Raw genomic sequence first — 22,904 nt, 5'->3', positions numbered from 1 at the left:
TCCTAACTGTGAAGGACAATGCAAGCCTTTAAGATGTCTGTATGCTAACTTCGTCCATGAAATAACTGTGAATGGGCAATTGATTGTATTGCATTAATTATGGTATGAATGGTGAGAATTAAAGTTAATTACTTTTACAAAATATGGTAGGAGAAATCATGAATGTTACCTAATGAACCTAAGATCAAAAAAAGGAATGAATGCAATAAAAATGGGAAGTGCTGGAAATACTCAGCAGGTCTGGCAGCATCTGTGGAAAGAGAAGCAGAGTTAATGTTTCAGGTTTGTGACCTTTCAGCAGTAAAAGACTACAACTATTGGCACTCCCTTTGCCTTTGTTCCATGACAACTTTGTCATTTCATCTTTCCTGCCCTCTTCCCTATCACAGACATTCCATTTGTTCTTCTTCCCCCCTCCCCCCTTTCACTTGCTCAAAGCCTCTTACATTTCTGAACTTTGCAAATTCTGCTCCTTCCACCTGCCCAGCTTCATTCCCTAAAATTAAAACCAGAATTGCCCCCTGATTCTTTTTGGGCTTACCACATACTGGCTAAAAATGTTCTCCCTATTACAATTTCAGTATTCTGTGCCCTCTGTACCTTTTACACTAACGGTATCCCAATTAATAATAGGGTAATTGAAATCCCCCACTATTACTGCCTTATTGTTTTTGCATTTGTCAGAAATTTGCCTACAAATTTGATCTTCTATCTCCCTTGGACTGTTTGGAGGTCTATAAAGCACTCTCAGCAGTGATTACCCCTTTTTTGTTCCTTAGTTCAACCAAATTGCCTCTTTTGATGATCCCGCTAACATATAATCTTTTCTTGTGGCTGTAATTGTTTCTTTAATCAATATTTCCACCCACTTCCTTTTTTATCCCCCTCTCTAACTTGTCTGAAACCCCTGTAATCAGAAACATTAAGTTGCCATATTCCTCTCTAAGCTATGTTTCAGTAATAGCTAATAAAAACTTCTACATGTCACTCTGCGCCCTCAGCTCATCTGCTTTATTCAGTACACTCTTTGCATTTAGCTATGTATCATTAAACCCAACCGGACTTCTTTTTGTCTATTTTCCAACCTTTGTTTGCTCTGCCTCCCAAACTCTCTTGCTAATTTTCTGCCTTCCATTTCTAGCTCTGCTTTTCTCCCTTCTGAATCTATGCTCAGTTCCCCATCCCCTTGCCTAGCTAGTTTAAACCTTCCCTAACAGCATTAGCAAACCTGCCCATGAGGATATTGGTCCCGGCCCTGTTGAGGTGAAACCCGTCTGGACTATACAGATCCCAGCTTCCCCAGAACTGGTCTCAGTGCCCCAAGAATCTAAAGCCCTCCTTCCTACACCATCTCTCCAGCCATGCATTCATCTGCTGTATCTGTACACACTGTGTGGTGTTGGGAATTATCCTGAGATTACTACCTTTGAGGTTCTGCTTCTTTATCTCTTTCCTACCTCCTCAAAATCTGCCTGCAGGATCTCAACCCTTTTTCTACCTATGTCATTGGTACTGATATGGACCATGACCTCTGGCTGTTCACCCCCCACCCCCCCACCTCCTCCAGAATGTTCTGTAGCCATTTGGCAATATCCTTGACCCTGGCCCAGGGAGGCAACATACCATCCTGGCATCATGTCTGCTACCCAGAATTGCCTGTCTGCTCCCCTAACTATGGAATCCCTTATAACTATTGCTTGCTTGACCATTTTGCTCCCTTCCGAGACAGCTAAACCACCCATGGTGCTATGGTCTTGGATTTTTAAAAATTCTTTCATGAGGATAAGGGCTTCACTGGCAAGGTCAGCATTTGTTGCCCATCCTTAATTGCCCTTGACAGGCTTGCTAGGCCATTTCAGAGGGCAGTTAAGAGTCAACAATATTGTGGGTCTGGAGTCACAAGTAGGCCAGACCAGGTAAGGATGGCAGATTTCCTTCCCTAAAGGACATTAGTGAACCGGAAGGGTTTTTACAACAAACGATGATAGTTCATGGCAGCATTACTGAGACTAGCTCTTAATTCTAGATTTTTAATTAATTGAATTTAAATTTCATCAGCTGCCATGGTGAGATTTGAACCTATGTCCCCAAGGGCCTCTGTATTACCACTATGGCACTCCCCAGAGGAACCGTCTCCCCCATCAACATTTAGAACCGAATACTGGTTAGAGAGCGAGATGCTCTCACGGGTTTCCTGAACGACTTGCCTACTTTTTTTTGGTCTGTCTGACAATCACCCTGTCCCTCTCTGTCTGTACTTCCTTAAGCTGTGGGGTGACCACCTCCTGAAATTTTCTATCCACAAAACATGCAACCTTGTAAATGGATCACAATGATGTCAGCTATTGCTCTAGCTCCAAAACCTGGAGCTTGAGCTCCTTTATGGTACTTCTTGCACCTGTAGTTGTCTGAGACACGGGAAGCATCCTGGAGTTCCTGAATGGCACAGGATGCATATTCCACGAGTCTGAGTGCCCTAACATGTCTCTATTTATTAGATTAATTCACTTAACAGTTATAATGAAAATACTCTTATTATTAATATACTTACTGTTTTGTTTACTAATCAACTACCTGTGTTCCTCTGGTACAGATGGCTTGCTCAGTTGTCTAATTATAGTCTTCAATCTATCTGATAACCTTTAAGCTTTTTATCTTCGGTATACGCTTTTATCACTGGAAGTTATCAATATTTCACCTTACTATTGTATAGGTCTAAATCTCTCTCCACATCCAACAAAAAGCTTAAGTGGACATACACATTTGATTTACTCTGTGACAACATAAGGTTTAAAATATATCAATCTGGTTTAATCAGCATATTCCACAGCTGCCTTGCTCCAAAGGTTTTTAACCTTTGATAGGAGAATTCTTATAAATTTATTAATGAGAATTACCGTATTAAAGCTCCTTTAGTGCTTGTGCTAATGATGTAAGGTTAATGGTGAATATTTTTCCTGAGTTGGTACTCATATATAGGCTATTAGAAGGAAAAGCAAGTTGTTGCCATGTTTGTACATTCAGGGCTATTTAGAGTTGTTCAGACAAACTGGAATTTCAGAGCATTAGCACAAACAGACAGACAGTGAAGATGACTTGGAAAGATTTGTTTTTTATTTTGCAGGTCAGTTTTTTCATAACTATTCATTTCTCCTCCATTCTTGCTATGTGCACTGAATGTTTGGAAATTTGAATTTCTGACTTGTACCTTTGCCTGAGGTGTCCAAATTTACCACGGGAAAGTTGTTTTAAAGGGACTCTGGGCATGAAATTGGGCTCGGCAGCCCATGCTCTTGGCACTACGAGTGCCCTTTGGGATCCAAAATAGCATGCATGCACACTTCTGATGCAAAGCATGGCAGACGTCAGCTTGATAAAGGCACACAGTTCATGTCTGGTGGAAGAATGCAGAGCAGGCAGATTGTGATGTCAATCAGCGTGCAATGCTGATTTGACTCCAGTGCTGCCATTTTGGAGCTCCATGCTCCAACCAATGCCCTCTCTTAACCTTGCACAGCACTGTTTAAAGGGATCATCAACTGCTTACAAGTTTGTTGCTGGTTGATTTTTTCTCATGTCACTGCAATTCCACAATTTTTTTTGGTGCTTTCCATAGTTGTTTCAAGTTTCAAAGGTCTACACAGGGTGGAGTGGCAGGTGCTGAAGTATTTTGTAGTGGTAAAAGGAGGAGTGGGGCCGAATAGAGACCAGAAAAAGGATTTACACATGGACGCAGAGGGCATAGTTGAGGTATTAAATTAATATTTTGCATGTCTTTACCAAGGAAGAAGATGCAACCCAGGCAATGTTGAAAGAGGAGGTAAGTCAGACATTAGAGGGGTTTAAGATTGATAAAGAGGAAGTATTAGATAGACTGTCTGTACTTAAAGTGGATAAGGCACCAGGGCCGGATGAGATGCATCCAAGGATACTGAGGGAAGTGAGGGTGGAAATCACAGAGGCACTTGCCATAATTTTTCAGTCTTCCTTAGACTCAGGGGTGGTGCCAGAGGACTGGAGAATTGCAAACGTTACACCCTTGTTCAAAAAAGGGTGTAAAGATAAGCCCAACAACTACAGACCAGTCAGTTTAACTTCAGTAGTGGGAAGACTTCTGAAAAAATAATTTGGGACAAAATCAATAGTCACATGAACAAATGCAAGTTAATTAAGGAAAGTCAGCATGGATTTCTTAAGGGAAAATTATGTTTAACTAATTTGCTGGAATTTTTTGAGGAGGTAACAGAGAGAGTTGATGAGGGCAATGCTGTTGATGTGGTGTACATGGACTTTCAAAAGGCATTTGATACAGTGTCACACAACAGACTTGTGAGCAAACTTGTAGCTCATGGAATTAAAGGGACGATAGCAACATGGATCCAAACTGGTTGAGTGACAGGAAACAAAGAATAGTGGTTAATGGATGTTTTTCAGGCTGGAGGAAGGTTTGTAGTGGAGTTCCCCAGGGATCAGTGTTGGGACCCTTGCTTTTCCTGATCTATATTAATGACCTAGACCTTGGTGTACAGGGCACAATTTCAAAGTTTGCAGATGATATGAAACTTGGAAGCATTGTGAACTGTGAGGAGGATAGTGTAGAACTTCAAAAGGACATAGACAAGTTGGTGGAATGGGCCGACAGGTGGCAGATGAACTTCAATGCAGAAAAATGTGAAGTGATTCATTTTGGTAGGAAGAACATGGAGAGACAATATAGAATAAAGGTTACAATTCTAAAGCGGGCGCAGGAGCAGAGGGACCTAGGTGTATAGGTGCATAAGTCATTGAAGGTGGCAAGACAGGTTGAGAGAGTGGTTAATAAAGCATGCAGTATCCTGGGCTTTATTACTAGGGGCAGAGAGTTGTACAAGAGCAAAGAAGTTATGTAGAACTTGTATAAAACACTAGTTCGGCCTCAGCTGGAGTATTGCCTCCAATTCTGGGCACCACACTTGAGGAAAGACGTGAGGGTATTGGAGAGAGTACAGAAAAGATTCATGAGAATGGTTCCAGCGATGAGGAATTCCAGTTATGAAGATAGATTGGAGAAGTTAGGACTGTTTTCCTTGGAGAAGAGAAGGCTGTGAGGTGATTTGATTGAGGTATTCAAAATCATGAGTGGTCTGGACAGAGTAGATAGAGAGAAACTGTTCCCACTCGTGAAAGGACCAGAAACGAGAGAGCACAGATTTAAAGTATTTGGTAAGAGAAGCAAAAGGGACATGAGGAAAAACATTTTCACGCAGTGAATGGTTCAGGTCTGGAATGCGCTGCCTGAGAACGTGGTGGAGGCAGGTTCAATTAAAGCATTCAAAACGGAATTAGACAGTTATATGAAAAGGAAGAATGTGCAGGGTTATGGGGAGAGGGCAGAGGAATGGAACTGAGGAAGTTGCTCTTTCAGAGAGCCAGTGTGGACATGAATGTTTTTGCTGATTTCAAGACTTCTGCACAAACCAGTTGCTCCTAGAAATAAAAACAGAAAATGCTAAAAATATTCAGCAGCTGTGGAGAGAGAACCAGAGATAATCTTTCATCAGTTTTTCCTTGGAACAAAGGAGATTAAGGGGAGATTTAATAGAAGTAAACAAGATTATGACAGGTTTAGTAGATAAGTTACACATGAAAAAAACTGTTCCTACTAACTAATGATACAAGGACTAGGGGACACAGATTGAAGGTTTTGGAAAGAGATGCAGGGGAAATACGAGGAAGAACTTTTTTATACAGCGGGTGTTAACCACCTGGAACTCGCTGCCCACAAGGGTGGTAGAAGTGGAGACAATCAATGACTTCAAGAGAAAATTGGATGACCACTTGAAGGAAATAGACTTGCAGGGCTACAGGGATTGAGTGGGGGAGTGGGACTGACTAGATAGCTCTGTGGAGAGCCGGCATGAACTCGATGGGCCACATGGTCTCCTTCCGTGTTATAAATGACTCTACGACATGAGTGCACTGGTATGCCTTCCTCTTGGAATCGAGCATGACTGGGTGAATGATCTGAGACCATGCAGAGGTGAATATGCTGCTAGAAGAGGGAGTAGGAGGAGGGAGAGAAGGGCTCTCAGCAGGTGACATAGCTACCCACAGTGTTCAGGGAACAATTTCCCCTCCCGGAACCTCAGCGACTTGCAATGTTTGAGATGTCTGTGCTTCACTAAGGAGATTGTCATTGAAATCTGTCACCTGCTGTAGCGACAACTCCTACCTCAGAGCAGGATAAGGATGGCATTGCCAATGGCTGTGAAGGTGACAGTGGTTATGAACTTTTATGCGTTTGGCTCCTTTCAGGCGAGCACTGGAGATATTTGCAAAATTTCACAGTTTGCAGACCACTGTTGTGTAAGAGAGGTCATTGAGGCTGTCAATTCAAAGAGAGATAACTTCATTTAATTTTCTCTTGCCAGATTCAAGCAGGTGGAGTGAGCATGGGGGTTTGCAAGGTTTGCAGGCTTCTCCATGGTGCAGGGTGCCATTGCCTTCACACACATTGCTTTGTGGGCATCCGATATCAATTCTGCCATGTACAGGAACTTAAAGGGATTCCACTTCCTTAACATGCAGCTGGTGTGAAATTATAGGCAGCGGATCATGCAGGTCAATGCCCAGTATCCTGGCAGCAGCCATGATGCCTTCATTCAATGGCAGTCCGCTGTGCCAGCTGTAATTCAGTCACCACACCAAACCAAAGGGTGGCTACTAGGTGACAAGGCCTATCCACTGATGACATGGCTCATGACTCTGGTTCGCAACCCACACGTATGGCCGGAATTTTGTTGAGGTCCCGACGTCGGGATCTGTGGCCGGGTGTGGTGGGGGGGGTGGGGGCGGAAGATTGTACTAGCAGCGGCCCGCCATGGGGTCCGATGACAGGAGTGCCAGGCCCGATCTTTCCGGCGGCAGCAAGGGTCCATGGTGGACACCCCGCCGCTCGCTGACAGGACCTGGCTTTACATATTTAAATTAAGAAAATGAATATATTTAAATAAAATTCGCAGCAATCTTCACAGGCAGCTGGCGCCGTTGCCAGCATCGCAGAGCCCACCCCCTCCATGTGATTGTGGGAGTTGGGAGGGTGGCCCGACCAGAGTATTTATGTTGGGCCGCTGCGTGGTAGATCGTGGTGGCATAGTGGCGAACAGCCCATGTGTGTGGGCCACCATTTTTATTGCCCTCCGTTGCTCCCTAGGAGAAGAAAATTCAGCCCACATATGGGCAGCACGTATACAATAAGAGCCATGCTGCCACAATAAATATGCTAGAGCAGATCATTGGTATGCGGAAGCATTAATTCTATTACCTGGACTGCTGTGAAGGAGCCCTGCAAGACATGGCTGAGCGACTCTCAATATTTGTGGTGGTATGCTGCATGCAGCATAACCTTGCTACCTTGAGGGAACAGCCCTTGCCTCCACCTATTGGGTGAGATGCTGAGGAGCAGCAGTAGGAGGAGGAAGAGAAAGAGGATATGGAAAAGGAGGAGGCAGAAGAGGAAGAAGAGGAAAGGAGCCTGGAACCTAGATAGCTCCTTTCTGCCTGGGCTGTACATGAAGAACTAATTCAAGTGTGGTACTAGTAACCTCAACCCCAATTTCCCATTCACTAGCAGTCCCACACTCCTTACCTTCCTTCTGTCATTGACCATCACATCATTGTCTTGGTCACAATGCAGTAATAAAAGTCAACACAAATAAACATTCCAAACCAAATTTATAAATGGAATTATGCCTAATTGCATACAAATGTCAACTAATTACCCTTGTGCATTCCCCGATTCCTTGTCTTCTGTTTACCGTTCCCTGACTTAGTGCTCCTATGCAACGCTACCCCAGTGGCTGCAGCATGGCTGGTGGAAAGCTGCTGATTTTCAGTGGAAGGAATTGCAGGTGGCCTGTGAGAACAGAATAATATGGGGACATTTAAGGTGAAATAATTAATCAATCATGTACTACTAATAAACTTTAGAGCTTCAGCAGACAGCTTATCAGAAATTAATAGTAGCCCATTCAGTGCTGTAGGGACAGCTTATCAGAATGACTTCATAGCTTCAGGGATGCACAGACAGCTTATTGGTAGGAGTAGACTAGCAAGCAAAACTAGCAGGACAGCTGCAGGCTGCTTAATAATAACCCTTTGTATAACAGTCAGCCTAACGGTTCACAGGAAGATAAGGGGGATGAGAAAATGAAGTAAGAAGTTAAAAACAAATTGACAAGGCAGGACCCCAATCAGGCCATGACAGCAAGAAACTGCAGAGTTTGTAAACCAATTGGGAACATAAAGGGGTGTCACTGATGTGTATGAAGAACTATAAGAAAGGCTTGATTTCCCTGCACCACCCCGGAGAAAGGTGGAGGCAAAGGTGTTGTTGTAATTTGCTTTGCTGATGATGTAACCAAGAAGTACTGCAATAAAGTTTCTTAAAGCTACAGTCGGACTTCGTCTCTCTTTGTGCAACTGATGGGATCCAACAGGCCTTAGAGGATGACCTCGAGCAGCTCTGGTCCTTGAAAGCCCAACTTTGAACTGCACCAGCTTGGCATGGGTGGCAGCAATTTGGGTTGACTGGCTGACAGGAGACAGAAAGGGCACTGGCGGAATGTGAGTGGTGGAATCATGAATGCTGTTATCCTAACAGAGGAAAGCAAGTTCTTGCTCCATGGAACCACAACCAGTCCAGGGGGCAGGGCAGGGCGAGCCCTCAGCAATCCTGGTAATCTGCTTGAGGACAGATTGCTGTACTGCTGTGACACCCTGCAAGCTCCTTGAATACTGATATTCATATGGCAGCAGTCTAAGCTTGCAGGACAGCAAGCTGACTTTGCATGGCTTCAGTTTGAGCTTCCACTGTGGCACTCAGACTTTTGGTGGGAGCTGTGGTTGGGCCTACAAATGTGTTGTGATGTTGGCCACCAGTTCCATGTTGGAAAGAATGGGTTCCAAGCTCGGTGCATAGCCCTGTGCCAAGTTAGCACCAGACTCCTTCAAGCTCCATGACATTGACTGCAGGATTTCTGACGGGATTCCCAATGTATCAAACATTTTGTGTATACACCCATCAGCTTTCTTCTGTAGCCTGGGCCAACAAAGTCCTCATTTGAGTCGTCTGCAGCAAAACCCATGTGCGACCTTGCCTTCCGGTGAGCTGGGACTTGCGATATTCTTGCCCCAATATTCTTGCACACTTGTACTCGGTGCCTTCACATACAGATCCTGCCTCTATGCTATCCCCAACATACGCACAGTGTCAGTGCCGGAGCTGGTGGCTGCGAGTGTAAAATCACATGACAGTGTGTCTTCATCATCATTCTGTTGGTCTTCCTACACAGCCTGGCCAGCTTGCCCTTCTTGGATATCTGAAAGGAAAAAGGCAGAATGCTAAGGTTGAGGTGAGGAGAGGGGGGAAAGTAGGAGGTCCATGATTACACAATCAGCAGCTTGTAAGTCAGAAGAGATTGTAGGATGAGTGGGTAGTGGGATGTGAGAAGGAGGATTAGGTATAAGGCTACCTTCATCTTCAATGAATTCAGCCCTGTTGCTGGCCACGGCCTCAGCAAGGACCCTTCTGACGACCATGCCATCTCTTTCATGGAGGTTACAGAATCCAGGTGCTTCTCCCCACCTCCGGTGAGTTCCTGCTACTTGCAGTTGTGCACCACCTTTTCCGCAAGAGTGAGGGAAGAGTGAGTGTTGTGCAATATGTTTGGGTGATGTGGTTGTCATGATTGAATAGCTGTGAGATGTGGGTGTGAGGCTTGCAACAGTGTTGTGTGTAAAGATAAGGTGAAACATATGAATTACAGGTATGAGTCCTCATTGATGAAGATTGTTGGTAGGTTGGTAGGTGAGTCATGGGGCTTTGGTGATTTGAGTAGTGTCTGATGCTAGTTGTGCAGTTTGTAGGTATGGCACATTTACTGATCTTGACCATTATAATGAGGTTTCTGAACTTCTTGCGACACTGCATCCAGCTCCTTGGAGTTTGATTCCTGGCACTGACCTCCACAACTGTATGTTTCCACTGCCTTCTCACCCTGTGTCTGGAGGGCCTTTGGCTCCCTTGCAGATACAAGATGTTTCTCCTTTTCTCCACCTTTCCCACCAAGTCCACCAGTGAAACATCGGAAAACCTGGGTGCCTGCACTCTCTCATGCTCAGTCATTCATCTCTCTTTCCCAGGTCAGATTCAGCTCACACAGGGCACCCAGCACTTGCTCCAGCCACATTGCATCTCCCCTTTAAGTGGTGCAGGCAAGCTTTAAGTGCTGCTGGCAAGTTATAATTTTAGCTCCCCTGCTGATGCGTTCAACCATGCACATACACAACATCAAAAAAGGTCAGCGAGCTATCCTAGTCAACATTGTTCTCTCAAGCAGTACCACTTAAAAACAGATTGATTTGTCATTTGATCTCCACTATTTGTGGGACTTTGGGAATGCAGAAGGGCTGCACACAGAAATCTGATAATGAGTTGGCAGTGTGAAGATGTGCTGCTTGCATCAGATAGAATAGTGCATGTTAATCGTGCATCATAAACCCCACAATCGCTTTTGGGGACTATCCAATTTAGTCCCCTCTGTCTTTGTCTAAAAAGTATTTGACAAAAGCAAAGTATTAAATTCAGTGAGCTGATTATACTTTTGCCTCGAGGTCAGAAGATTGTGCAATGAAGACCCACACCAGGAGATGTATGCATAATCTAGGCTGATGCTCCAGTGCAGTACTGAAGGATTGCTGCATTGTGTTTGTTGGATGTGTCATCTTTTGCATGAGACATATTACAAGATCCTATCTACTTGTTACAGTAGTTCATGTGGATGTTAAAGATTCCTAAAATCTCATGCACCAATTGAAAATTGTCAGAGATTAATCCTCGGCAACCACCTTCTCTCAACCAATACTCCTTAAAAAGGATTGATTGGTCATTTGATCTCCACTGTTTGTGGACTCCAGGAATGCAGAATGGCTGCCATCTTTGCCTACATAATTGCAGTCAGTCACAATGTGTTCCAAAAGGATTCTGTTGTATGGAATGTTTTGAAACAACAGGTTAAAGTGCTCCAGAAGTGCATGTATGATTTATTTTAAAGTTTTTTTGCGAGGAGAGTTTAACTTTTTGTTATTTTGATGGCATGTACAAGTAGCACAATGAAACAAAGTTTTGCTAAATACTATTTTTCATGGAGACCTTAGTCTTTGAAGGAAACTTGGTAAACAACTCCTGCCTCCATGGCAACCAGTTAATTGCTTGTTCATAGCTTAGCAACAGCTGGAAGCTACCATGATCAACAATGTTTAAACTTTACAGTCAAATTGGTTAGGTGAAAGACATAGAACGGAAATGAAAATTCTGAACTTCTTATTGCAATGCAGTTGCTCAGGGAGCACTGCAATAAACAGAAGAGGAAGGGTCTCTGGAATAAATCAGTAAGTTACTACCAAACTTATCATTAAACCTTAATAACTGTTCAAGTACATTGTAGTATCAAGTAGCTTGTAGTATTTGAACAGACATATGAAGGGAAACAATCAGAAAATAATTCATGGTTAAAAAGTAATGCTCCAAGGAACCTTTTGCAGTTCTAGATTCCATTGCAATGACAAACATTCATATCAGTTATATTTTACAAGATTAATTTCCTTTAAATATAAATTATTTTGGTGGTCTTCTCTGTTTGTAATCAGTGGTGCATTTTGTGAATGAAAGAAGAGATCAACTATGTTGTGATTTATGGAAAATGCTGTAATTACAATGAAATGAATCATATACTTGGAGAATTTTACTTTAGTTTTTTGATAGTTACCATTTTCACAATCAATTTCCAGGGAGTGACTTTTGTTGTTGTTGAGTATTATTGCTTCAAATGTTAAAGTTTCCCTGATACTCCACTTCTTGGTCATTTGTGCTTCATGCACTGACCCTGACTTGCTTCCAAGCCTCTGCTGGCCTGTTTGTAAGCTTTCACCAATCTCGTATCAAACCTCCATTTATGTCAATTGTCTGATGGCAGGCACATAGGACTATTTCCTGGATCGTTGGCTCATGGCCAACCTCCACATTATCCAACAAGCTGAGATTGGTGAGTCAGTGTGGGTGAAACCAATGCAAGTCCCTGTCCCATATCCTTATTCCTTGCAACTTCCTCCTCCCAGGCACTTTATACGTTTATAAATGCACTGAACTGAATTGAACTCAAATTAATCTGGTTTGTTTCATTTGGAGGTTGCGTGATTTGCTTTTTCACCAGGCTCAATAAAATGCTGTGTAAAATTTTCCAGGCTTTTTGCAATACCTTCTGAAAGTGTATATAAAGAAGGTGGACCCTATTTCAATATTTGAGACAGGGTCCCAAACTGGTTTTAGGGGCCCTGGCGCCATTTTCGTGTACAAAATGATGAAGTGCTGAATAGCCTAAGTGGATGGTCCTGAAGGGGATTGCTGAAGACCACTCACAAAACAGCCCGTGGGAAGTATTTAAAAGGAATTTTGTGTGTCCAGGAGGAGCATGTATAATTATAATATATATAATATATAGAACCATAGAAAAATTACGGCACAGAAGGAGAAAATTCAGCCCATCGTGTCCATGCTGGCCGAAAAAACAAGCCATCCAATCTAATCTCACTTTCCAGCACCTGATCTATAGCCTTGCAGGTTACAACTCTTCAGGTGCAGTTCCAGGCACATTTTAAAAGAATAAAGGGTATCTGCCTCCACCACCATTCCTGGCAGTGAATTCCAGACACCTACCACTTTTGCCCTTCTTTAAGCCAAGTTTCTGTTATAGCAATGATATCGTGTTGCCATGTGTCTATCTGTTTCCTTAGCTCATCGACTTTATTTACTAAACTCCTTGTATTTAAATAAAAACCCTTTAACACAGCCAAGCTCCTGTGCTGCACACTTTTTAACCTTTGCTTCTTCTGTCTTTCTGAGTCACATGCTAATTTTCTGCCACCCATTCCCTGCCCTGAAATTGTCTCATCTAAGACTGCGCTCAGGTTCCCATCTCCCTGCCAAACTATCTTTATCTATATCTTTAGGAATTATCTTACCCTTTCCCACAGCAGCAAGTTGCCTGTGTATGCTACCTTGGTGTTTGCAGCTCGCTGCTATATTGGAAATGATGTCTAACCATGAAAGCTAGTGGGGTGTATGACAGATTCCATTGGACAGATGGGGGATTTGCACCAACCGCCTCCCACCCAGTGGAATTGGTTGCCTGCAAATCAGCTGCATTGGGTTTTGCAGTTCTAGGGGAACAGGAAAACTCTCGGCCATTTTGCAACATCTTCTTAAACAGTGTAAGTAATCAGAAACATGAAGTCAAGTTTCTTTAGCTTTACGTATATTTTTACATTTTAGGAGCATGTTGGCTCTGCAACGAGAACAAAAATATTTGAAGTGCACAGAATCTGTGGATCAGCACAGTTTCTTTCAAAGTGGGACAGAATATTATTGTAATATTTAGGCTGGAGTTTTTACTTAAACATTTTTCTGTGAATGCTTGTGTTCTTCATAGTAAAAAAATGTCAATGCTGGAGAACAGAATGCTTCTCTGATTGGACAGTATCAATACCTCACCCACCCAGCTAAGATATAATAAAAGCAAAATACTGCGGATGCTGGAAATCTGAAATAAAAAGAAGAAATGCTGGAAATACTCAACAGGTCAGGCAGCATCTGTGGAGAGAGAAGCAGAGTTAACCTTTCAGGACCTGAAACGTTAACTCTGCTTCTCTCTCCACAGATGCTGCCAGACCTGCTGAGTATTTCCAGCATTTCTTGCTTTTATTTCAGCTAAGATATAACACGGGTTAAATGCAGAAGTATAGCTTCAATTCAACAGCACTCAAGCACTCCCAAGTCAGATCTACTTTGGGTTAGTTGTAAAGTAAATCTCATTGCCCTGTCTCCAACAACGCACCCAGCTCCAATGTCCCTATAATTAAGAATGCCAATGAACGGTAATACTGGCATTCACAAAGCACCTTATCACATTGAAACATCTCAAAGTGGTTCATGCCATGAGTTACTTTTGGTCAACGATAAGCTTTGCTCTGTAGTTTAGTATTCACATAATCAATTTTTGTGCAATGCAATTTCATCCATTAGAAATTTGGCTGTTATTGTCCCAAACTGATTTTTCCTGGTAGCCAATTGTACCAATGCTCCATTATTAGATTTCTTTGGTTTTATGCTTAATTTAACATTTTGGGAGCAGGATGGTTCTGCTTCACTGTGCTGATAAAGCCAGATTTCTCATAAGTTCCAACAAAATCAGAAATGTTAACCAATCTTTCTTTTCAAAATTCTCATTAACCTTCTGTGCATTTCCAGTATTTTCTGTTATATTTCACATTTCCATCGTTTGTAGTTTTAATTTTTATCTCCATTGTTTATGGAGTACATTTGGTAGCTGATAGGGCAATATTATTATTTCAGTTTCTCTTTCTTTTGAGCCAGAACACACAATTATGATAGATGTATGATGATATTCCTGCTGAAAGCTTGAAGATTGTGATGTAATCACTGTAAATTTTCTGGAGATCATCTGTAAATTAACGTGCTTAGTAAATCACAAGCAAGCTTTAATTGATAGAACAGATGTTGCATTTATGAGAATATGAAGTTATTCCAAGAACATTCCAAAATGTTTGATCTAGTGTTGTATTAAAATCATTAACCACAACATTATCAGATTATATAACACTGTAATTGCCAATTGGAGCAATTATGTGAATTTCCCAATGGTTTACTTCTGTGTTGTGGTTCATTTGTAGGTTTCATCACATTAATTTTCCCTGGGAGGATTGAACATCAATGAATGAATTCATGATTGATCCTAATTAATATGCTATTAGCATGAAACAGTTATTCTCCTGTGAGCCAGACTACTGCTGAACCAAAATATGAACTCCACCAGGAGTATTTGAGCCGAATCTAGAGAGTTGATTCTTCTAGCAACAAAGTTTAACTATACAAGCAAATGGCCAAGATGAAGAATGGGAATGAAACTACAGTGAAAGTGGAAAAGAACACCAAAGGGCGAAGAACACAAAAGTTACTCATCAATACAGAAGAAATGTGGTCAGATGATGTGCTCATAGACTCAAGACAACTGCCTAAATGGACATCTCATAAGAAGCGTGGTAGGTTTGAGACAAATAATTCAATCTGTTCAAACCCTAAAGGACTCTCCAGAGCAATCAGTGTTGATAATTTTGAAGTATCTCAATGTGGGAAGAATGAAGACTTTGAAGAAGCTGAAAACACATGCTCTCAAAATCCACCATGTCCAATGAAGGTTAGTATAGTTAAAAAGGAAAGAAAACACTTAACAAACAAAAGTGAAACATTACAAATTAATGAAAAGATCTTTGCAAAGCCCAGATTAATCATTGCCACGATGAAGCCATTTGGTCTACGAATTGTCCGTTCCAATTCAGCCCCAACTGTAAATGTGTCTATTCAGCACATTCAAAAATGGAAAATGAAAATGCGAACCCAGAGTAAACAGCAGAGTGAAGATATTCTGAGGAAGAGAATTTCAGTGCCAATTGACAGTCATCTGGAAAACTCAAACAATAATGTTGTAAAGGCGTGGATTCATCAAAAGAACATGTTACTAAGAAAAGAGAGAAAAGCAAAGAGGAAGCAGAGACGCCTGGAAAGAGCTGAACATAAAAGGCAAGAAATTGATCATCAAAAAAGGCAAAGGGAATCTGAAGAAAAGGTTAAAACATGGATGGAGAAGAAAAACATAAACAGGATTCAGAAGAATATGAAAGTTAACAACTGTATGATTTCACTCGGTACAGGTGCAAATACTCAGAATGCAAAGACATCACCTCCTGTAGTAAATGGAGTCAGAAAATCTGTTAACCAAAGCTCAGCTAAAACCTTAAAGACTGAAAAACAAATAACTGAAGACAATTTGGAGATGAACAAGAAAAGAGTGCTTATTCTCGGTACTGAGAAATCCAAAACAGAGATCATGTCTTCAAGACCATCTAAAGATTTATCTAAAGATCAAGTGACGAGTTCATGCAAGATGGAGGCAACACTGGTTCAAGATTCACAGCATGGCAGCCAAGAATCCCAGAAATCAAACAGCAAGAAAGTGCAGAAGATTAAATTAGTGCATCAAGAAATTAAGCAGAAAGCATTTTCAAAATCAACATCCTTCAGAAAGACAAAAAGAGATACACCAAGTTCCGGCAACACACCTCAGATCAAAGGACTGGACAATGGCAATTGTAGAAGAGGGACGCATCTCATACATAGATTACCATTCAATGAATGGCTTTCAAGAAAGTCAAAGGAATCCAAGGAGATCCGAGCAAAGATGAAAGAACAGGAGACAGAACTGGATAAAGATTTTCAAAACATTGTCCCAAAATTGGCGAGTAAACGAATACAAAATAAAATGGATAGCAAAAAGAGAGTCAATACAGGGAAAGAGTTTGATAGGTTGGCTAATATTTCATTGGTATCTGAGTTCACTGGGGTAACACAGAATCCAAAATGGCTCCAAGAAGCTATAGTTACTCCAGCCGTAAAGAATTGGTTTGTGCACAGAATGGAAGAGAATCTGCATGATGTAAGTGGTAATTCATCAATACAGGATGACCAGAAAGTCCAACTTAAAACATCTTATTCTTTGTATGGAAAGCCATACAAAGCAGCTGAAGAAAGATCTAAAGCCCTGAAACAAGGTCACATACTCAGAGATAAGGAGGTTGGTGAAACATTATCTGACCTTAATGCAAAGCTTTGTTGAACACCAGATGTATAGGACAATGAGGAGTCAAAACAAAAAACAAGCAACTAACTTCAAAGTAAGGTCTGGCAATGCAGTCAGTCTTCAGATTATATTTTGTTACTAAGCTGAGCTCACACTAGATTCACACTGCAATCAAATTCATTTCTTGTTTACTTTAAATTAATTTAAATTGTTCAAAGTAGCTGTCCATCTAGCCAGTGGATTAAGATTACACACAGAAGTAAAATTATCGGCAATTAGGGATGGGCAATAAATGGTGGCCTAGCCACCGACGCTCACATCCCATGAATGAATTAAAAAAAACTTCCGAATGCTCCCTGTAATCTTCATAAACTACAGTTTAAGTTGCTGTGAAAGATGCAAAATGTTAAAATGTACAAATGTTATGCTGGTGATCTACAGTTCTTTTTGAGTTATTAACTAAACCTAGTCAAATAACAATTTGCAAAATTATAGGATGTCTAAACAATATTCAAATACCGCTAAGCCTCTTGGTTTTGTAATGGACTAATTCTGTGTTAGTGGAAAAGGAATAGTGAAATCATACCACTATTACAGGATTTGTACTGCTTGAAACTGGTTACAGAGATATTTGTCCAAATGTCCTCAATGTGATTCTTTAATGTATCCTTTGGTAAAAAAGACTATTCAGAAATGTTTACCTGTGCACTGGAACTTTTATTAAAAAAATAGGCCCACCAAATATCATTGTTCGACATGTTGGAGAATGAAGTGGTAATAATCAAACTGAACTGTATAATGTAACTGGTCAAGGAGCAACAGGGTTCCTAGGGATAATGGGAGAGATGGATCAGTAGTTTGCCGATGAGGGAGAGGGAGATGAATTATGTTCCTCTCCAGATGCGTTTTTATCGTCTTCAAAGAATGCCTATGTAAGGAATTACGTGACTGAAACATCAATTGTGAGTGATTAATGTATAACTTTAGTGATCAGTGGAACAAACATAAGCAGAAGGATTAATGGTATAGAATGGATGCCTTTACAATTTGACTAAAATAAGCTGTCCTTCTGAAAGGCAGGAGACAGCTAAATTATGAGGTAATTCATCATGAGAAAGTTAGAGGGGTGAGAAGTCCAAGGATCTATTTATCTGTGCAATGTACTTTTGAAGTAAACTAATAGAATATATAAGGAGGGTTTTCCAGGGCTAGTTAGGTAGCTGGAGAGATCGAGAAACCTGGGGCTGCTACCTTTGTAATTTATAGATTGAAACCTGTGCTGCATGAATAAAGTCAGTTCTGTATACACAACAATGTTGTGAACGTCTTACTTAAAGTGTGATGCTAGAAGGAAGAAGGTTGACTCAATATGTTCCACCAAGGGTCAGGGGTATATTTTCATGTGACCATTTTCAAAGAGTAGGGTTGGGTGCACCCACTGGTAACCCAATGAAAGTGGTCAGAAACGGAAGCATTTTCATGATCAGGCCTCATTAGTATTCGTCAGCAAGTGGCTGGGAGCAACTCACAATAAGGAGGGGCAAAGAAAATCTGCCATTTCCCCTGTGGAATCAGCTGGTGCAGGCAAGCTCAAAGCTGGTGGGAAGGCAATCCTCGGGGAGGGTGCAGAAGGTTGGGAATTAGGGCTTGTCAGAAATTTTGGAGCTAGTGGAAAATTAATGCTTCTCCTGGTCCTGCAAATGTCATTTATAAACTGTTATTCGAACAGCCTGCAATGACGCTTTGAGCACAATTGGTTAGGTTACTCTACATCAAGCACCAATGGGCATAACATGCATGCACACACTCCGCCCATTGGTACTTCAAAATTACATTGGGCCCATACTAGAATCATATGATCCCAATTTGCATGGGTTAATGAAGCTCTGGCCTGTTTCCTGTGGGTGCTGGTGTTTCTCATTTCAAGGGCCTCAGCATAATGGCAGAGATCCGGGGTGAATTTTCGCCCCCACATGGGGGCGAGAACAGAGGTGGGCAGGTGCGTAATTTAGCACCGCCAGCTGTCATGCCAGTTTGCCGCTGCCATTCTGACTGTCAGCAATTTTCCTCAGGAGGGTGGAAGGCGGGACCTGGCAACCTGCCCGGATCAGATTATTGGCCAATTAATCCTGTTAATTAGCTTGTTTGTCATCTCGTCAAAGGCCAGTTTGGAATATTGTGAGGAAGCACGGCTTACACGATGCATCAGGAACAGCTCAAGTGGAAAGAGCAACACAGCAAGGAGCCAATCATGGCCATGCCATTCAATTAGGTGGGCCCATAAAAGGGTTGCACGGTTGAGAGGGACACGCAGTCATTGGCACTCAGGTGCCATTGAATCAGCGAAGTTAGCAGAGCAAGTGGTCTGTGTGCGCTTAATTAGTTGAGGGGGTCATGACCCTCCAGGGGTCACGGGGCCATTGGTGGGGGAGGGTCCAGCGAGCATTGTGAGTGCAGCTGACTGTAAGCAAGGCAACAGTTGGACGTAGGATTAAGGTGTTCAGAGATAGCGAGCAGTGGAGATGAGGATCAACATCCAGGGCCAGGAAGGCAACAAAGTGCATACTCTCAGCATTGAGGGTACCGCCAAAGAAGAAGCTGCCTGGACTAGTCAGTGAATCAGTGACACGGGAGACTGCACCTATCGAGGCAGATGGCAACTGAAATTTGTACCCTCATTAAGGAAGGCCTCACACCTCGCAGCACTGCTCTCCATGACCTGACAGTATCCGTTAAAGTCATTGTGGCCTTGAACTTCTTCACCTCTGGTTCATTCCAAGGATCAGCAGCAGATCTTGGTGATGTCTCACAAGTGGCAGGACACCATTACAACTCGCAGGTCACTGATGCCCTATTTGCAAGAGTTGGACAGTTCATACAATTTCAAACAGATGAGGCTTCACAGGCACAAAGGCAGTGGGAATCATCTCAATCGTTTGATTCCTACAGGTTTAGGGTACCATCAATTGCACCCATGGCCACCAAGGTGCTGAATGAGCAGCCAGTAAGATTCATCAACAGGAAGGGCTTCCACTCCCTAAATGTTCAGCTGGTATATGGTCACAGCAAGAGCTTTATGCATATGTGCACTTGCTATCCTGGCATCTGTCATGACATGTTCATCCTCCGGCAGCCCAGGGTTCTGCAGCTCTTCGTGTTTCTAACCCAAACTCCGTGAATGGATTCTAGGGGACAAGGGATATCCTTTGAAAAGATGGCTGCTCATGCCTTTACATGACCCCAAGACGGAGGCACAGAGGTCCTACAACGCAAGCCATCTGCTCACTACCATCAAGCAGGCCATTGGGCTTCTGAAGATGCAGTTCCAGTGCCTGGACTAGTCAAGTGGCACCTTGCAGTACAATACTGTAAGGATCTTGTGCATTCTGGTGGTCTGCTCTCCATAACATGGCCCCCCAAAGAGGAGTGGACTGTTGCGAGGGTGAAACACTAGATCAACACAGTTCATTGGAGGAGGAGGCTGCAGAGCAGAATGGTGCCCATGGGGGTATCCGGGGCTGGCTCAGGAGGCAAAGTTCCCATCAGGATGGTGTCAACTCCTCAAACAACAGGACTGCGTGCTCTGGCACTCACTTTGCTCTGTCTGTGAGATCAGATCCATTAAAAACACACCATTGAACGGACCCACTGTTACCACCAATGCATGATGCACATCTGTCCAGCGGTCTCAGTGTCCCCATTCAAAGACAACACCTTCACCACTTCTTCCCTGTTTTGCAGTTGTGTCATTAAAGAATGGAAGCTCACACATCTGGGATCATGGCTCAACATTTCCAGTGTTATCAATAAATTACAATGTGCACATTCACAAGTGAAGTGAACCCCAGTGAAACACTAAAATAAAAGCAAAATACTGCAGATGCTGGAAAACTGAAATAAAAACAAGAAATGCTGGAAATATTCAGCAGGTCTGGCAGCATCTGCCTCTGTCACCTCCACCTTCCAATGACCATTGCTGCCTCCTCCATGGCAATGAGGATGGTGAGCTGGGGCACTCTTCTTCCTGTGTGCACCCTCTCCCTTACATTCTGCACCCTTTTCTTCTGCAAGGCCAAAGGAGACAGTGAGATAGGGTAATGCTGGCCTCTCTCACCAATGCCAATGGCTCATTTAAATAAGAAGCCGCATGTATCACTGTTGCCAGGTCCTCAACAGCTCTGAGTCATGCTGATGGGTCAGTAATTACCCTGGGAATTCATTTCTCCCATTTTCAGGAGCACCATGCACCCTCAGGCTGCTCAGCTGGCGTGTCTGCTGGTGGCTGCAGCCCTCGAGGCCTGCCATCTGGGTGTCACATTGCACTCACCTTGCCAGCCTGAAGAAGGTCGTTAATACTTTTGCGGTACTGCACCCAGGTCTTCCAGCCAACACTGCGGCTACTAACATTTTCTCCCACCTCCAGCCTGGCCTGCTTAGTTTGCCTGGGTGGCCTTTTCCTGCCACCCTCTGGGAAAAGACCACTCACCTCTCATGTAAATTGGGCTTGCAGTGTCACGCCTCCATCCCAAGTCCGCCACTGCTAATTGGCTGCGAAACCTGCCCTCCAGCAAATATAGACTTTGGTCAAAAGCACAGACTGTGACTACATTTCCCACCCCGGTGTGGGATCAGGACCCAGAAATTATTCCGATATCAGGTTCCGACCCCAAATGCAAAATCCTTCCCCCAGATGTTTGCTAGGAATGGGCTAGTAAGTGCTGTGCTGCTAGTTCAATCATGTTACTTGTTCCTGGGGGGTAAAAATCAGCCACTCGGTATATAGCATGTCCAGATCTTTATGGTGACCTGCACAGGCAGTACCCAGAACCAAACCTAGGTCACTAGAGCTGTGAGGCTGCAGTGCTAACCACTGCGCCACCAGTTCTGTTATTATAATTGAACAGTAAATGGTACAGTTCCCCATTAAAACGTTGAAACGTTGGATGGGCTAAAAATTGATAAAAAGATGTTAGAAAGGCTGGCTATATTTAAAGTTGATAAGTCACCAGAACCAGATCAGATGCATCTGAGGATACTGAGGGAAGTAAGGGTAAAAATTGCAGAGCCACTGGCCATAATCTTTGAATCCTCCTTAGATACAGGTGTGATGCCAGAGGACAGGAGAATTGCAAATGTTACATCCTTGTAAGGATAAACCCAGCAATTACAGGCTAATCAGCTTAACCTTGGTGGTAGGAAAGCTTGTAGAAACAATAATCCAGAACAAAATAAACAGTCACTTGCACAAATGTGTATTAATTAAGGAAACCCAGCATGGATTTGTTAAGGGCAAATCATGTTTATCTCACTTGCCTGAGTTTTTTTGATGAGGCAACAGAGAGGGTTGATGAGGGTAATGTGGTTGATGTGGTGTACATGGACTTCCAATAGGCGTTTGATGAAATGCCATATAACAGGCATGTCATCAAAATTAAAGCCTATGGAATAAAAGGAATGGTTGCAGCATGGATATGAAGTTGTTTGAGTGACAGGAAACAAAGAGTAGTGGTGAACAGTTATTTATTGGACTGGCGGAAGGTATACAGTGGGGTTCCCCAGGGATTGGTATTAGAACCACTGCAATTCTCGATTGATATTAATGACCTAGACTTGGATGTGCATAGCACAATTTCAAAATTTGCAGATGGCATAAAACTTGGAAGTATTGTGAACTGTGAAGAGGAAAGTGATAGACTTCAAGATGAGTAGACAGGCTGGTGGAATGGGCGGACATGTGGCAAATGAAATTTAATGCAGTGAAATGTGGTGATATATTTTAGTAGGAAGAACAAGGAGAGGCAATATAAAATAAAGGATACAATTCTAAAGGGGGTACAGGAGCAGAGAGTCCTGGGAGTATATGTGCACAAGTCATTGAAGGTGGTAGGGTAGGTTGAGAAAGTGGGATCCTGGGCTTCATAAATAGAACGATAGAATACAAAAGCAAGGAAGTTATGGTGAACCTTTATAAAACACTGGTTCGACCTCAACTGGAGTATTGTGTCCAATTCTCAGCACCACACTTTAGGAAGGATGTGATGGCATTAGAGAGGGTGCAGAAAAGATTCACAAGAATTATTCCAGGGATGAGGGACTTCATTTATGAGGATAGATTGAGAGAAGCTGAGGCTTTTCTCCTTAGAGAAGAGAAGA

At 42.6% G+C, this 22,904-nt stretch overlaps 1 protein-coding gene across 2 annotated transcripts in view; it reads left to right on the top strand.

The window, feature by feature from the left end:
• LOC137379618 (probable E3 ubiquitin-protein ligase bre1) overlaps window positions 1-18,023 on the top strand; it is a 66,069-nt gene extending 48,046 nt beyond the window's left edge. The window contains exons 1-2 of one of the 2 annotated variants that reach the window (XM_068050693.1): window positions 11,334-11,430; window positions 14,788-18,023. In XM_068050693.1, coding sequence (XP_067906794.1) covers window positions 14,994-16,787 — 1,794 coding nt within the window. In that variant the 5' untranslated portion in view covers window positions 11,334-11,430; window positions 14,788-14,993 and the 3' untranslated portion in view covers window positions 16,788-18,023. Of the gene's footprint in view, window positions 1-11,333; window positions 11,431-14,787 lie in introns of those variants that run through there. The other variant, XM_068050695.1, reaches the window with a different exon arrangement.
• The last annotated feature ends 4,881 nt before the right edge of the window (window positions 18,024-22,904 follow it).

The sequence above is a fragment of the Heterodontus francisci genome, chromosome 18 (genome assembly GCF_036365525.1).
Source record: "Heterodontus francisci isolate sHetFra1 chromosome 18, sHetFra1.hap1, whole genome shotgun sequence".
In the NCBI taxonomy this organism is placed as follows: domain Eukaryota; kingdom Metazoa; phylum Chordata; class Chondrichthyes; order Heterodontiformes; family Heterodontidae; genus Heterodontus; species Heterodontus francisci.
Note: the sequence above shows the minus strand (reverse complement) of the source record. Positions and strands in the feature narration are given on the sequence as shown.